A 15,520-nucleotide genomic window follows, 5' to 3' on the forward strand; every position below is an offset into this window, starting at 1 on the left:
TCCTTGTACGGGAAGTTCGGAAAAGGGGGGGGGGTCGAGTAATCAGATCATTGTTTTTGATATTTTTGATTGAAAAAAGCTTAATTTATTCTAGGCCATGGACATTGATTATTCCAAGGTTTGTTCAGCTTTTCTTGATATGTTCTAAATACGACACAAGCAACGGCGTTATTGTAGAATTATTGTTAATTCTTGGAGGTGTTGAAAAAAACCCTGGGCCTGGCTCAGATTTGCCCAATGTTAAACTTAGTTCTATTCGTATTGCACACAACAATGTATGTAGTTTATATCCAAAAGTGGACATTGTTACTGCTGAAATGTCTAATTTTGATGTTATATGTATAAGTGAAACACATCTTGACAACTCTATTCATAATGCATAACGGTTAATTGCATAATGATTGTATATTGAAAATAACTCTCATTGTTTAAGAATAAAACAGAGACGCTAGTAAGCGTTTCTCAAAACTACGAAATGGGAACCAAATCCACCAAGGGTTGTAGAGGATCGGATCGGATCGTAAACCCTAGGCTAGTGAAGATGCAAGTATGAAGTTACACATGAAAGTTATTGATAATAAATTCCAGTTATTATAGAAAATTTCCTTGAATTTTGTAATGTTGTTGAATGAAATTAAGTTAATGCAGTATTTTAAATCTTAGTTTTATATCAGAAAGATATTTTCATCTATGTAGATACTACCCAATAACAAGAAAAGAAGTTGTGCTTCCCCCACCAATCATTTGCATTGAAGACGGAATGCAGATAACTCATTGGACTAGACTCAAAGACGAAGTCCGATTTCTAACTACCAAGTATGTTGAAAAGACTCAGAAATTTTTCCTCTGTTTTTATTTCTTGAGATTTTTTTGTAGGATATGTAACTTCTCAATGATGCTTCAACTTAAATAAAAATCAAGTATCTATCAACCAGTCAATATGAGACAAGAATAAGAGCACATACCATGTGTTATCATGGCATGATGTTATAATGTGGAGTGAACTGGTTCTTTTTTGCCCTTGTAGATGTACTGATATGTTTGCCTCTATCCATGCTGCTATTGTGAACACGAGCTGTGAGACCCACCAGGAAACCCTGAATAAACTCATCACAGACTACAAAACCATTATTCCAGTAGGTTTTTGCTTGTAATACTGTATTTCACTTTAAGTTTGACAGATCTTATTTTGTGGCACAGCTATGATTATGATGATACATAACTGTCATGATTTGATGGCCAGAAGAAATTATCTTTACATCTTGTATGTTATTAATTTTGGTAATTACAAGAAATTTATTATGGCAAGTTGAGTCTCTTAAAGTTTAATATTTGATATTATGTGTGAAGACAAAAGCTGTACCTGTATTTAAAGTTGTTAAGTTGTTTAATAACTATATAATGTGGTAAGTGGATCTTTTTCACAATATCTGAACATGTGTGTGTTAAACTTTACTTTTACAAGACTGAAAAAAGCAGAATAAAGGATTTAGCAGATGAGATACGGCAGCACCTTGCATTCATTTGGTTGGACATTGATAGTAAATCTGATGTCAACGGTAAGTATGAGGTTCAAGATATTATTCTTAGTTTAAGAGAGTGGGATGGTTGTGGCCATTTTTAGACTGTAATGATCTCCTTTTAAAATTTGAAGAAGAGTTCTGTATGATGATATAGAAAAAAAAAACTCAGAAGTAAAAGCTAAAATTTTTCTTCACTAACGTAAATGATAGTCTAGAACTTACAAAATATATCTAAAAATTTAAGGTAGGTCTGACAGATAACTTGTTGACCACCAGCCTCCTTAAAATAAACCACAGTTCTCTTTTGACTTTCATGCTTGTCATTTTCACTGTTTATTTTATTTTTCTGTAGGCTTATTACAATATTTCATTTTGATAATAGCATTGTTCAATTTTAGGAATTACAGTGCAGCTGTATTTGATTCAAGATGACATTGTGAAGGTCAAAAAACTGATAGCAGATGCCATACAGAATTGGAATCACAAGTAATACTGAATTTTTTTTCTCAATGGGGCGTTGTGTTGTGGAGTTTAGCAGAGTTATGCCCCTTGAATAAACTAAATACATTTAGTTCACCAAAGAATGTTCCTTCAATAAGCATTTTACAAATTCTTGCAGGTTACAAGAGCTGGTCTCTCAGCAGAAGAAGTACAGTAAACAGGCCAGGAAAGAGGCCACACCTCCCCCTCCTTCAGAGGACGACAGCAAACTGGTATGGTACTCTGCTGAAATTACCCTGAAACTTTATTTTACTATTTTGGCTGGTGGAATTTATTGTAAAATTAACTCGGTGCTTTAAAATTTTTCAATCAGCACCAAAGTTAGAACTATTTTAACATGACCTTTGACTTTTGGTAGGATGTAGCCATCTTTTTCTTGCATCAATACAAGTAAAAAAAATTGCACTGGTTTCGAGTGAAATATGCTTAGATTGCGTAGTCTAAGCTCAAAAGCCAGACAAATCTTGCTGATTTTCAAAGATCGAGCCATGGCTGAGTGGCCAACAATGAAATAGACAGGCCAACATCACATTGCTGTTTGACTCAACTACCCAAGTTCAAGCTCCTGTCAAAATGCTTCTAATTTACTGTTGGTCAGATGAAATGTTCAGACATATTTTGCCATAAACATTTTATATTTGGTGTGTACATTATTATGTTGAAAAGAGCTTTTTATCAAGTTTGTGTTGATTTGAATTGGCGTTTTCTTCAATGTTCCTATTATTATACATGTATGCATGGCATTTAGCAATATACTTGATTTAGCAGAAGCTTCCTTCTACCAAAATGCTAAATGGAATACACAGCCAAGTGTGGTACATTTATATTAACTTGTAAATGAATTCAAAAACTTGAATTTGACATATTTTCTTCACTTGTATTGATGTTTATTCATATTATTTTTTGTAGGGTACTTCAGCATCCTCCCAGCATTCTGAGATATTAGATTCCCAGTCTTTGACGTCTACATCAGAGTTTACAGAGGTAGATATACCACCAGTGCTGGATCCATATGGTAGAGGTAGGTTTGATTCCTGATGAATGAACCTAATGATTAAGCTTTGTTAATTGATTGGTTATACAGTTTGTTGTTTTCAACTAATTACACCTTGGAAAGAACTTCAATTTGTAGTTAAATACAGTTTGAGTATCAAAGAGTTACTGTAATGTTCTCTTGCTTAAAAGCTTTACATATGGTTTGCACTGTTGGAAGGTAGATTATGCATTAATTTATCAAACTACATGTGACTTTGAAACTTTCAGTTGAATAATTTCTGATTTTACTTTTAGTTCCCTCTATGCCAGTGAGAATAAATGATGCAGTAGAGGCAAACTTCAAGGAAACTTGTAAGTTATTTTTATTTTTTTATTTTTTTGGAGGGGGGGGGGGGTTAACTTCTTTGATGTGTGTGTTCTACTAAAATTTGATTTTTCAGGGCATATAGGAATATATTTCAGTATATATGCATATAGCATTTAAAGAGATAAAATTTTTGATATGCACCTCAAAAAATATTTATTGATGTAAACATGAATATTTCAGCTGAATCTCTCAGTGATTTCATACTTGTACAAGAAGGTTTGATTTCACATCAAATAACAACTCTATAATCAATGTTCATTATTCCTGCTTCTGACTAATGGTTATGATTTGTAAGGCATGTGCTCTTGTCCACTGTTTCCATTAGATGTACAATGAAACTCATAACAAAATGGTAATGCTGCATCTATGCTGCATTTATGCTGCATCTACATGTATCCAATGCAGATATACATGTACTTGTATTTATGTAAGCATATATTCCCACATGTATATGTACTAATACATGTATGCTGTTATCAGATATCTTCAAAGGTATTAAATACTTGTCATCCCTTGCATGCATATGAATGCATTTGTAGCTTTCCTGATCGAGCCATCGACTTGAAAATAAGCTTTTTCGATGAAAATTTGTCTATTGTCTTTGATGTTGTTCTTTAATCATAATATTAAACCAGGTTAACAGCAAATGAGGATCCGAGGTTCATGCTTTTTAAATGTACATTTTTTACAAGTGATAGTTTTTAGCTCAGTGAGTGATGTGGTCTCTTGACCTCTTGTTTAAAGTATTTTCAAGTTGTTCATGATGATTGAAATCTTTCTCATAGTAAAATTGAATACCAATGCTAAATATATGTGTATTTCATTCTGTTCATTTGGTTTACACTAATAATTCTAATAATAAAGGTTTGGACTATGCAAAAAAAAAAGTGTTTATCTCCTAACAGATACATGGAAAAAGTCAAATTAACCATAATATTTATATAATGAATATTTTTTTCATATGGCAAAAATTTACCCTCGGAGCATTTTGCTACTTTATATATACCCTTTTATGTTTTTGTTTAATTTTTTGTGTTCTTTTTTTATATAAATGATACTTGGAAAATGAAAGTAAGCATAGGTAAAAAAAAAAAGCATTTGAGGGGTTAGCACTGAATTGAAGGATGAATTCAAAACATTTAATATTGAATTTGTCATGAGATAGACCAATGAAATAAATGTAATAAAGTATCCTAGCAGTTTATATGGACTGGTTTGTTTGTATTTTCAGATTACGCCCTGTCTACTGAGAGTAACCAGTACAGTGTCACCCCCGGAATAGATGCAGGTATATTAGAGGATGCAGAAAAACTACGGTCCAAGTCAGGGGACACCACTCAATATGTGGTGGTTCATTTTCCTGAAGGTGATGGGGGTCTATATTCTCCTGGCACCACCTTTATACACCAAGTCCGGCTTCCACGAAAATTCCATAGTGGGAATTTAAAACACCAAAATGGAAAAACCAAAAACATCCCCTTTTCAGCATGAAATACTGTATATAATCATGTCATTTTATTTGATGTGACTAGCTAGATTCATGGATAGTAATATCCTTCTTTTTACCCCCATTCCTGCCAGCATTACTCACTGACGCAGTTTATTTTGGTATATCCAAAACACCCTGAAAAACACAGTAGATTATGCCTAAAATATCATATTTATATTGCACAAATTTAGTTCTTTGAATTTCATGACAGAATTCTTCATTTCTGCAGATGCTGGGGAAGTTGACAAAGAGTCGACAAAGTTGGATGTTGCTGACATGATGACGTCACAGGAAGTGGAGGGTACCAGTAGCAAAGACCAGATAAAACCAAGCAGTTCAAAAAGCAACTTAAAGAAAACTGGTAAGCTTCCTGAATTTATGCTTCACCATACTTCCCCTACATGAATGTAACTGTTCATATTAAACCTCTCTTTTATTATGACACCTTTAGATTCCTCCCTGATTTGCATTTAGAGGCCCTTGGATGCCTTTTTGATTCTGTCACATTCCTTATCTCATAACTCATTAAATAAAGGTTGTCAGCAAGATATTTTGAGATGAATTGATTAAGCCTTAGGGTTATTTTTTCTTTTAATTTTTAATTTTCGGAATTTTATTTAATAATTTGAATTAATTTTATTGAATAGATATCAATCTAAGTTAAAGAATGTTTTATTGAAATAATTTTATATCAGTTATTTTATGTAGGTCCATCAGATGATATTTTGGATGGACATAAGATGGACAGAATTACAAACATCAAGAGTCGGGTGACAAACTTCCTTGGAGGATCCAGCATTCCAAACACTCTCAAGGTGTAAGTGTCTGGATCTTCTCACTATGCATCTTAATTATATGTATAGATCTCAATGTTAAATATACTAGAATATCCAATGCTCCCAGATATGGAAGTCTGAAATTAAGTCTGTGCATTTTGTAATTTCATTGTACCTTGAATTTTTTATCAATCAAGAAATAATGCATGCCTAGTTAATCTCATTTAATAGTAGGAAATTAGATATCAGTTACGGTAACCATTGAATGAAATATTTAAAAAAAACTTTTTAAAAAACTATATATATATGTAGATGAAAATAAGTCTCAATATTGTCTATATGAACCATGTGGTCTGTTTCAGGAATTATGATGAGCACCATCAGCTGCCAGCTGGCAAAGTGCCAGTACTAATCTATGAGGATGAACCCAGCTCTATCATCGCCTATACTTTAGGGTGAGGAAAATTGCTAATGCATTTGAAATACCTCCCCTACTGAATTGGTGAAATTTTATGTTTGCCATGAATTATTTTGTGCAAGTACTAAAATTTAAGCTTGATTTGGTTGCTGTAGGTCGCAGGAATATTTTGCCAAACTCCAGGAAATCCAAGCTTCCATTACCCAGAGAGATTCAACTCAAAACAAGTAAGGCTTATCATTCTAGATTTTGAGATTCTTTTAGGCTTATTGAGAACATTTACATACAAAGATGCGGAACAGAAGCTCAACAAGAAAATTCATGTATACAGACTATATAGCAAAAGCTGCTAAATGCTTGCAATTTTAGACAAAATAAATTGGACAAACTTTAGAAATACAGTAAAACTCGTTTAGTACGAACACGGATATGATGAATTCTCAGATATAGCGAAGTTATTTTTTAGTCCCCGGTTAGCTGCAGGTCTGTAGCTCCCGGTCTGAAAAAATTCGGATGGACGACCTGGGAGCTACAGTGCCTCCCATAGTAAAAAACTGCAATTTACGGCGCACAAAAAATTGCGCTAGTTTTGGACTGATTCATCTCAATTCCGAACACATTCTGTACAAATATTTGATTCCAAAAATTTCCTCAGACAATTTACTACAGATATCGTCACTTTACTTGCCTCTGATATTCTTCTAAACACCATCACCAGCCCCGTAAAGTGAAGTGGTGCAGTTTGTTTACATGTGAAAATGGCGACTCTCGATCTTGACGTAAATTAATACACTTTATTTTCAGAGGTCATTTAGCATGTTTCAGAGAAAGTCTGAGGCAAGTAAAGTAACAATATCAGTAGTAAATTGTCTGAAGAATTTAATGGTACTCATTGTTTTCACAGAATTTGTGTGAAAATAAGGTTAATCAGTCCAAAACTAGCGCATTTTTTTGTGCGCCGTAAATTGCAGTTTTTTTACTATGGGAGGCACTGTAGCTCCCAGGTCGTACATCCGAATTTTTTCAGACCGGGAGCTACAGTCCTGCAGCTAGTCCCCGGTAAAATTCTTAACACATCTTTGCAAAATTTTACGGTTATAACAAATTCGGATATAATGAATTTACAGATATAGCGAACTCATTTTAAGTCCTATTGAGGTAAATATTCACAAAATTTAACACTTTTATAATGAATTTCTTCACAGCAAAAAAAATTTGCACTTCCACTTAACATAATAGTTTGAATGAATATATTTTCACATATATTTTTCAATTTACAATTCGATTATTAAAGGTATCAAAGTAATGTATTTTTATTTTAAGCCTCAATTAACAAAAATTATTATCTGGTGAAAGAAAACGTGTATATAGTGAATTCGCTATAGTTATTATTACGAATCCATAATACGGATATAATGAAGTAAGTCCATTGGTCCCTCGGACTTTCCTATAACTGAGTTTTATTGTATTTAGCTTGAATGAAATTTGTTGAAATTATAGGTGTCAACATTTTTAGCTCACCTGAGCTTTTTGAGAACTGCAATACTCAACATATGATATGACTATAAAATCATCCTGTTAGAAAAGGGACTAATGATTATAAAAATAAGAATATCCAGGGTGAAAAATGGATTTTATTTATACAGGATCTACATGTATTATTGTACATTGTCCAGATAGTTTATATTATGACTCCATTAAGCTGATTTTATCATACCTATTGTTCCTCAGGTGAGCGATGTGGCCCATGGGCCTCTTGTTTTAGACATCATGTGGAATTGTGCAAGTTGTTTTTTTTTTCACAATGAAGTTCTATTTTTGAACATTTAGCTCTACAACTTTTTCCTGCAAAGGTTTAGTTCTCAACTATTTCAGTCATAACTGGTATATGTTTGTGCTATACTGGTTATAAACTTTTGTGTGTATGCATATGATAATTTTTTGAGTATTTTGTTCATAGGGAGTTCAAGTTTGGTAAATCTGGCGAGCATGACATGGCATCAGCTGAGAGTTCTGAGACAGGTAAGAACACAGATTGATTGATTGATTCTGCTTATCCTCTGACAAATCTTGCTGTGTCAGTATTGTGCATTTAATATATCATATAATATTGCTTCTTTTTGCTGTGGTTATTTCAGTATCAAAGTTATAGTGAATAGATTTACACCAGCACAAATCTTTCATTAGGTATTGATTGTCTCATAACCTCTCTTCTTTCTTGTTTATAAAGTATTTATTTTCTTCATTAAAATGAAATTCAGATATAAATTAAAAAAAGGTTTGTTGTCACATAAATATAAATATAAATATACTTGTACAATTGGCTTTCACTGTGATGTATACCTGACTTTGGCTCTACATTTTCAAACCCACCTGTAGGAAGAAAACATGGATCTGGTGTCTTGTCCTTTTTACGGGGGTCAAATTCTCGAGATACGAGCCCCAAACCCCACAGAAAGCAGGAGTATGTGGACACAGTGAAGTACACCCCTAAAATAGACCTAGACAGTGTCGAAATAGGTAAAACCAGCCCTCACACACTATCTGTATGGCATAAATCACTTTTCATACACAAAAACTTTATCTGGCAATAAGTTCAGATTTTTTGAAGCTAGCATCTTTGGTTCATAAAATAGAATTTCTTATGAAGGAATCTCGTACTTCTCATACCTAAGAAGTAAATCTTCTGATAAGAGTATCGGGTCGTGCATCACAATGTATTTCATGAATGTATTTGTGAAAAAAGATATCTTGTGAAGGTAAAGTGATCTACAGTTGAAAGTAAACTCATTTCCTTCCCAAAACAGATCTGGAAAGTGCCAAAATAGGCAAAACCAGCAACAATTCAAGAAGTATGTATGTACGGTTGCCTGTGTATCTTAAATCTTGTTTCCATTTTTTTTTTTGGTCTATACACATTTCATTGTAGACAAAATGTACTCACATGGAATGTCACCAAATTTCTAGATGAATGTAAATGTCACGAAGTATTGTTTAAAAATACTACACTCGGGAAGAACTGACTACTGTTAAAATCAGACTTGTCTGTCTCAAGTTCAAATTGCTTGCTATTAAGAGTAGGTATTGGGTCCATAGGCCATTAGTGCTTGCCTATTGGAGATGTGAATCACCTTTCTTATGCATACATGTAGATACTTTTTTTGGTCAAAAAGTTAAGTTGCTTCAAACTTTGTAGCTATGATAAATATACGTTTAAGTTTAGTTCTATATTTATACATTGGTCATGTCATGTTGATTTATAGAAACACAGATGTAAAAAATTCTGATAGAAAATGCAGATTTCTGGTCATCTGTTAGGTCATGTACATGTATTCAAGATGTAATAAATAAATAGCTTCTTCACGAATTTGGATAACCACTCACATACCTAATACTTTTATTAACTTCATGTATGAGACATATTTGTATGTGTTTTACATAAAAATATACTGTAAGAAATAAATGAATTACAATATCTTAATTACTTATATTCATCAGAAAATATGTTATTGAAATGATTCAAACATTTTGTATTCGTTTATGTCAGTACAGTACATATGCCTTTGGTATATCTGTTTTGTTTCTAGCTACCTGCATATGAAAACAGTTGTTTATAAATTTGTACATGTACTTCGCTGTGTGTTTCAGATGATGTCCAGGACGGGCGGTCTATATTTACCTCCAGTATCCCAGCAGACATAGACAAAAGTCGCACCAATAAACAGACAGCCCTCGTCCACATACAGCTACGTGAGTACATTACTAAAAAAATTTGTAATTATGTATTAATTAATGTATCACGTTTTTATGTTATAACCTGTATGGATTATATTAATCCCTCGTCTATCTGTTAAATGGTACATTAAGGGTTTCATGAGAACAACATAGTTAATAACACTTACATGTATATCTTTGATATAAAATTAATGAAGAATCTCCCATTCCAATGATTTTTTTTTCTCTTGATATGATATAAGTTTTCTATCTTGAGGCCTCATAGAAAGTACCATATTTGACTAACAAACAATAAATATGTGCATAACTGTAGATATGGGGCATAAGAATTTGCAGATAGAAATGAAAGAAATTTTCATAAAGCGATTGCAAAGCAAATTTTCAAATATGTTTTCCTTTTCAAATGCAGAAATGATTTTTATTTTACAGAGTTCTCGGACAGCTCTACCAAGTTTTACTGTAAGGTTTACTTTGCTGAGCAGTTTCGACAGCTGAGGAAGTTGATTTTTCCAGATGGAGAGGAAATGTAAGATACCATTTTGTCAAGAAACTTATCTACAGTGTCTACATTATGAATAAAGTTAAGCTGTACCTTCAATAGATATAGGTTTGATTTTCACTTCTACATATTTTTTATTTTGAGGGGGGAGGGATGTCTTTGCTAAAAGTGTTCTCTAGCAAAAGAGATTTGTCTTAGTGAATATATAGAGACATGTGTAGCTTTTAAATAACACTTGGGTTATACTCAATTACTGATAAACATGCAATTACTGCATGGTTAGCATGTAATTACTCATAACTGAAACCTGTCTCTCCATTTAAGGTTTATCCGCTCTTTAAGTCGATGTAAAGTTTGGGATGCCAAGGGAGGTAAATCTGGATCCGCATTCTGCAAAACTCATGGTAAGTTGTATATACCTTTATTCAGATTAATTCAGTGATGTGATGTAGATAACTTGTACATATATATATATATACAGAACTCAGAACATGGTACAACAATATGTCTGTCTAACCTTCTTTGTTTTGTAGACAACAGGTTTATTCTGAAGCAGATGTCTAGCACAGAGGTGGAGATCTTTGAGAAATTTGGCTTTGAGTATTTTCAGTACATCAGCAAATGTTACATGGAACAGGTATAGAGTTGTTAAACAAATTTATCCATTTTGAATTACACATGAACTATTTAAAATATGAATTCTTTATTTTGGTTTTTTTTCAGAGACCCACAGCTTTAGCCAAAATTGTGGGTGCCTTCAGAATTGGTTTCCGCAATAATCAGACAAACAATGACCTCAAACAGGATTTGTTGGTCATGGAGAATCTGTTCTATAACTGCAGTGTATCTCAGGTTAGACTTGTCATAGTACTTAATAAAATAGATAGTCTAGCATGAGGTTATGGATGATGATATATTTTATATATAGTTTTCAAGAGAAGAGAACTGAATAGCTTTTTTTTTTCTCCAGACTTTTGATCTCAAGGGCTCAATGAGGAATCGGTTGGTCAACCCGTCCAAAATTCGCAGGTCCGAGCAGGAGCTTGTTTTGTCGGACGAAAATCTCCTCAAGTGTATGTGTCTGATTTATTATATATTTATAATTACTAACTATTTTTTTCCTCTTTAAAGTACAATTAGTACATGTACATGATGGGTTCAGAGCTAAATGGAAATCAAAGAAGTACATGTTTTTTGAATTCACAGGTTTACTTTTCATGTGTTAAAAAAATCATCATACCATTGGTATTTAAGTTGATTTAGTTATTTTTTATGCACTAGGAGCAAGTCTTTTTAGTTTGAAAGACTTTTAAATATTTCTGCTCTGTGCACATAAAAAGTTAGAAATAGACAGAGTGAATATTGATTTTAAGGGCTGTTAATCATTATTTCAGTGAGTGTTGATTCCCCACTCTATGTGTACCCCCATTCCAAGACCGTCTTGAATCGGGCCATAGAGAGGGACTCAGAGTTTCTGGCCAGCAACTTTGTGATGGACTACTCGCTCCTTGTGGGTGTTGATGAGACCAAAAAGGAACTGGTTATTGGCATAATAGGTACATACAGCCACCTCATGTTCATGAGTATTTTGTGCTCCAATAAGTCAAATCTTTGGTAGCTTTGAAGACAGTAAAGAATTATTTTCCATGTTATATTTTAGATTACATTCGCACTTTTACCTGGGACAAAAAGCTGGAGACATTGATAAAATCAACAGGAGGTAAGCAGGCTACCTACTTAATGAATAATTATTAACAGAATATGAATGCAGAAAAATACTTTTGTTTTCATGTTCTTGATTTTCATTTATTTCAGGAAAACAGCCCACTGTTGTGTCCCCTGGAATCTACAGAACTCGGTTCCTGGAGGCCATGGAACGGTACTTCCTTCCTGTTCCAGACCAGTGGAGCTTCCTGGGGCGGGATATTGAGTACTGACCAGGAAAGAATTCTATAAAACACTAAGCATAATTGGTGCATATCAGAAGCTGTCACAGCAGAATGATCTTACTCTCATATTGATTGAAAGGGGACCACCAAATGACAAGGAAGATTTGATTGAAAGGGAACCAGCAATTAGGATTTCACCATTCAGTGTTCATCAGCTAGGTTGTAATTTTATCCCAACAACACTCAGAGATTCCTTGTATAAATGTACATGTATATCAAGAATTTTATTTTATTGTTTTTATACCCCTGCTCCAAAGGAGACGGGGGAATTATTAGTTATCCAGGTTCAGTCAAGGGTGTAAAGGGATTTACCCCGGGTGAGCCAGGATAGCGATTTTATTTCCTATGTAAACCAAATAAATATGTTTCCCATGTCCAATCAGGGCATATTACACTTTCAAGATATGCCATTTACGCATTTAATGCATTGTGACATCACATTTTTTTTACCCCAATACGGTAATTTACACCCGGCCCATTAGCCAATCAAATGTCATGTTTCAAGCTACACAGGAAATTGTTTTACCCTTGTGTGTCTTGTCTGTCTCTCCATCCTTCTGTCTATCTGTTCGTAAAAAAAACTTCTGTTGCATTTTTTTCAGCAACTTTAATGAAAGATGCTTGAAATATTTTAACATATTCTTTGTTTAGGCATGCCATATATTAGGATATATTTTTGTACATGTATCAATTGGATGGCAACTTCCTGTTAAATTATGACTTTGTTTATTTTCAGCCTAGATTTTTAAACAAATTTTTGTCAAAGATTTCTCAGTAACTATTCATTGCAGATGCTTGAAAATTTAACACAGTATTTGTTTAGGCATGCCATACTTTGGGAATTTTTTTTGTACAAATTGGACGCAACCTTCTGTTCAATGTCGACTTTGCTTATCTTATATATTCATATATTAAGAGCGCAGTTATTATTAGTAAGCATTGTCTTACAGATGCATTGTTTGCTAGAAAGACTGAGCTTATTTAAATGTAGTGTTATGATTTATGATGATTTCATTTCCATGAGGTCTGTGATACAGTCGAATTATGTGCCAAATTTGTTTTGTTTCTTTTGGTAATTTGATGCTTCTTTTTTTTTTCGGTAATCTGATGCTGCAAGCATTTCAGTTGTGATCAATTATTGAAATCATTCAGTTTCTGTGAGCATTGATTTGCTTCTTGTGTGTGTGTTTCATTATTTCATGATTGCTCATTAGAACAAATTTTAATTTTGCTTTTGTACATTAATTTATATACCATATTGTACTTTATCATGAAAAAGAACCCAAAATCAAAGATACCATGCCAAGAGATTGTTAAACATAATATATGGGAAATATGTGGATTGTTAAAATCTTGTAGAAGTTAAGAATACTCAACTAAATGAGGTATACTAGTTATTTTATAAGTGAAAATTGATGTCTTGAACTCTGACATATTTTCACAAAATTGACATTTTTAAGCAAAATTTAAGTATTTTTCATCTCACTTTGACCTGCTTGATCAGAAACCATTATCCATGTATTCTAATATGATTTGTAAAAAGAAAAAAACAATGATTATTCAAATTAAGTGTTACTAGCTACATTATCCATATAGATGTCCTTTTCGTTTGCAAAGGCGTCATTCATATTTGAGAATTTTGGGGTAATGTATCATTTTCATAACAATACTATAACGTGTATATTCAGCAGTTTTGACCAATAACTATAGGATAGACTGTGGTTGAACACAAAATCTGTTTTATATAATTATATTGTTATATGTTTATGATATGCTTCAACATTTGTTCAATTTTACTCAGTAGACACTAATTTAAAGCATAATATCAAAAACTTTTATCATAGTTTCATTTTCTTAACATCTGATCTAAAAATGAAAAACAAAATTTTATTGCGAGATGTGCTTCTCTTGATTTTATGCGGACATTAATTCCTTTCATTTAATTAGCAATCTACAATAGTCTTTTAAACATTTAGATTAATTACAAGGTTGGGAAAGCAATTAAGTGATTAATGTAATAGATTGTTTCTTAATGAATAGTTGGATAACAAGTCAAAATGATGTAATCAGAAATACCCCTGGTACTCAAATATTTTCCACATTTTTATTAATATTACTTTCTTAAGAATATACTGTATTTACATGTAGAAATGAAACTTTAGGTGCTGTAAAGATGTATTTTCTGTAAACATTCAGTGTCCATTGTTTTGTTTTTCTTTGAGAAATGTGCAATCCATATGTTTGGTGTTTTCTTTCTGCATCTTGTGTTTTTGAAATTCTATGTCACCTATGTTTAGCCATAATAAATTCTTTATATAAAAATGTGTCTATTTTTATTGTACATTCTGTACAGGCAGTTTAGAAGTTTGATTTCTCAACTCTTATATTAGGCTGTACAAATTACAGTCAGGTGTGATGCACTGTTTTGGTTAAATCATTTGTAAGTTTACCTAGTGAATGACCAATTACAAGATGGAGAGGATTTCAAAATAAATTTACCAATGAGTTTCAAGCGAAAATTCCAGCTGATGTGACAGTTTTAAATAAATCCAAGATGGTGGTGAAATGTACCCTGTGATTTCTTATGTAAAGGGTATATATATTTATTATGAGAAAATATATAACGTCAGGTGCCATTGATTACATTCTATGCTCAACAATTGCATGGTTCTTTTTTTTTCGAACAAACAAATCTTACTTTATTACTTTTTCTTTGTTTTAAGCTAAACATGACTCATTGCCAACATGTAGTATTCCTTACATTGTCTTAGATTTTTACCTTTATTCCATGTTTATATGCATTTTCTGTTTGTATACAATGCATTGACCTGCATATTTGAGGCTACTTTTCTGCTAGATTGGAATAATGCATAAAATTTCATAATTTCATCACGACTCAGTTACACTGTGATGTTAGATGTACACCCAAATGGGCAAGACCTGTACAGTTGTCTGTAAATACTTTGAACTGTTAAAAGGTCTGTGACCTTTTATCATCCAATCGCAGTTTATATAAAACATGTTAACTGCTGAAGCAGTAACAACTAGAGCACTGCATGTACCGTACATTAAGCTGTTTACTTAAGATTTTGCCAAAGTCGTTTCAGGTTTTATGTCTACATGTAGCATTTTATATAATTTTCAATCCAACAATCTTTAGCATTTCTTTTGGAACTAGCTTGAATGACATGTAGTCGAAGGAAATTTTATTATGAAGAAAATGTTTAAAATGATTTAATGTTTTAGTAAATTAAAAATGAAGATAAA

The 15,520-nt window shown here is 32.7% G+C and overlaps 1 protein-coding gene across 3 annotated transcripts; it reads left to right on the forward strand.

The window, feature by feature from the left end:
• Positions 1-472: 472 nt before the first annotated feature.
• LOC117680660 (1-phosphatidylinositol 3-phosphate 5-kinase) lies at positions 473-15,490 on the forward strand. 3 transcript variants are annotated; one of them, XM_066084261.1, is made up of 24 exons: positions 473-547; positions 697-816; positions 1,028-1,136; positions 1,466-1,559; positions 1,922-2,009; positions 2,143-2,236; positions 2,934-3,045; positions 3,315-3,371; positions 3,568-3,603; positions 4,619-4,675; positions 5,106-5,237; positions 5,585-5,693; positions 6,015-6,107; positions 6,226-6,297; positions 8,031-8,092; positions 9,719-9,820; positions 10,235-10,331; positions 10,629-10,708; positions 10,838-10,941; positions 11,028-11,156; positions 11,275-11,377; positions 11,699-11,860; positions 11,965-12,024; positions 12,120-15,490. In XM_066084261.1, exons 2-24 carry the CDS (start codon positions 761-763, stop codon positions 12,239-12,241), a joined length of 2,130 nt encoding a protein of 709 aa, XP_065940333.1. In that variant the 5' UTR covers positions 473-547; positions 697-760; the 3' UTR covers positions 12,242-15,490. The 3 variants fall into 3 exon arrangements, with proteins under 3 accessions (XP_065940333.1, XP_065940329.1, XP_065940332.1); XM_066084257.1 differs by lacking the exon at positions 473-547 and adding an exon at positions 8,450-8,590 and having other exon boundaries at positions 12,120-15,488; XM_066084260.1 differs by lacking the exons at positions 473-547; positions 3,568-3,603 and adding an exon at positions 8,450-8,590 and having other exon boundaries at positions 12,120-15,487.
• Positions 15,491-15,520: the final 30 nt, after the last annotated feature.

The sequence above is a fragment of the Magallana gigas genome, chromosome 5, assembly GCF_963853765.1.
Source record: "Magallana gigas chromosome 5, xbMagGiga1.1, whole genome shotgun sequence".
NCBI lineage: Eukaryota > Metazoa > Mollusca > Bivalvia > Ostreida > Ostreidae > Magallana > Magallana gigas.

Excerpts from the sequence above, each read along its gene's own strand:
- LOC117680660 (XM_066084257.1), top strand. The coding sequence starts at position 761 with ATGCAGATAACTCATTGGACTAGACTCAAAGACGAAGTCCGATTTCTA. Across the intron at positions 6,108-6,225 it reads ATCATCGCCTATACTTTAGG|GTCGCAGGAATATTTTGCCA; the intron begins GTGAGGAAAATT and ends TGGTTGCTGTAG. Across the intron at positions 9,821-10,234 it reads CCTCGTCCACATACAGCTAC|AGTTCTCGGACAGCTCTACC; the intron begins GTGAGTACATTA and ends TTTATTTTACAG.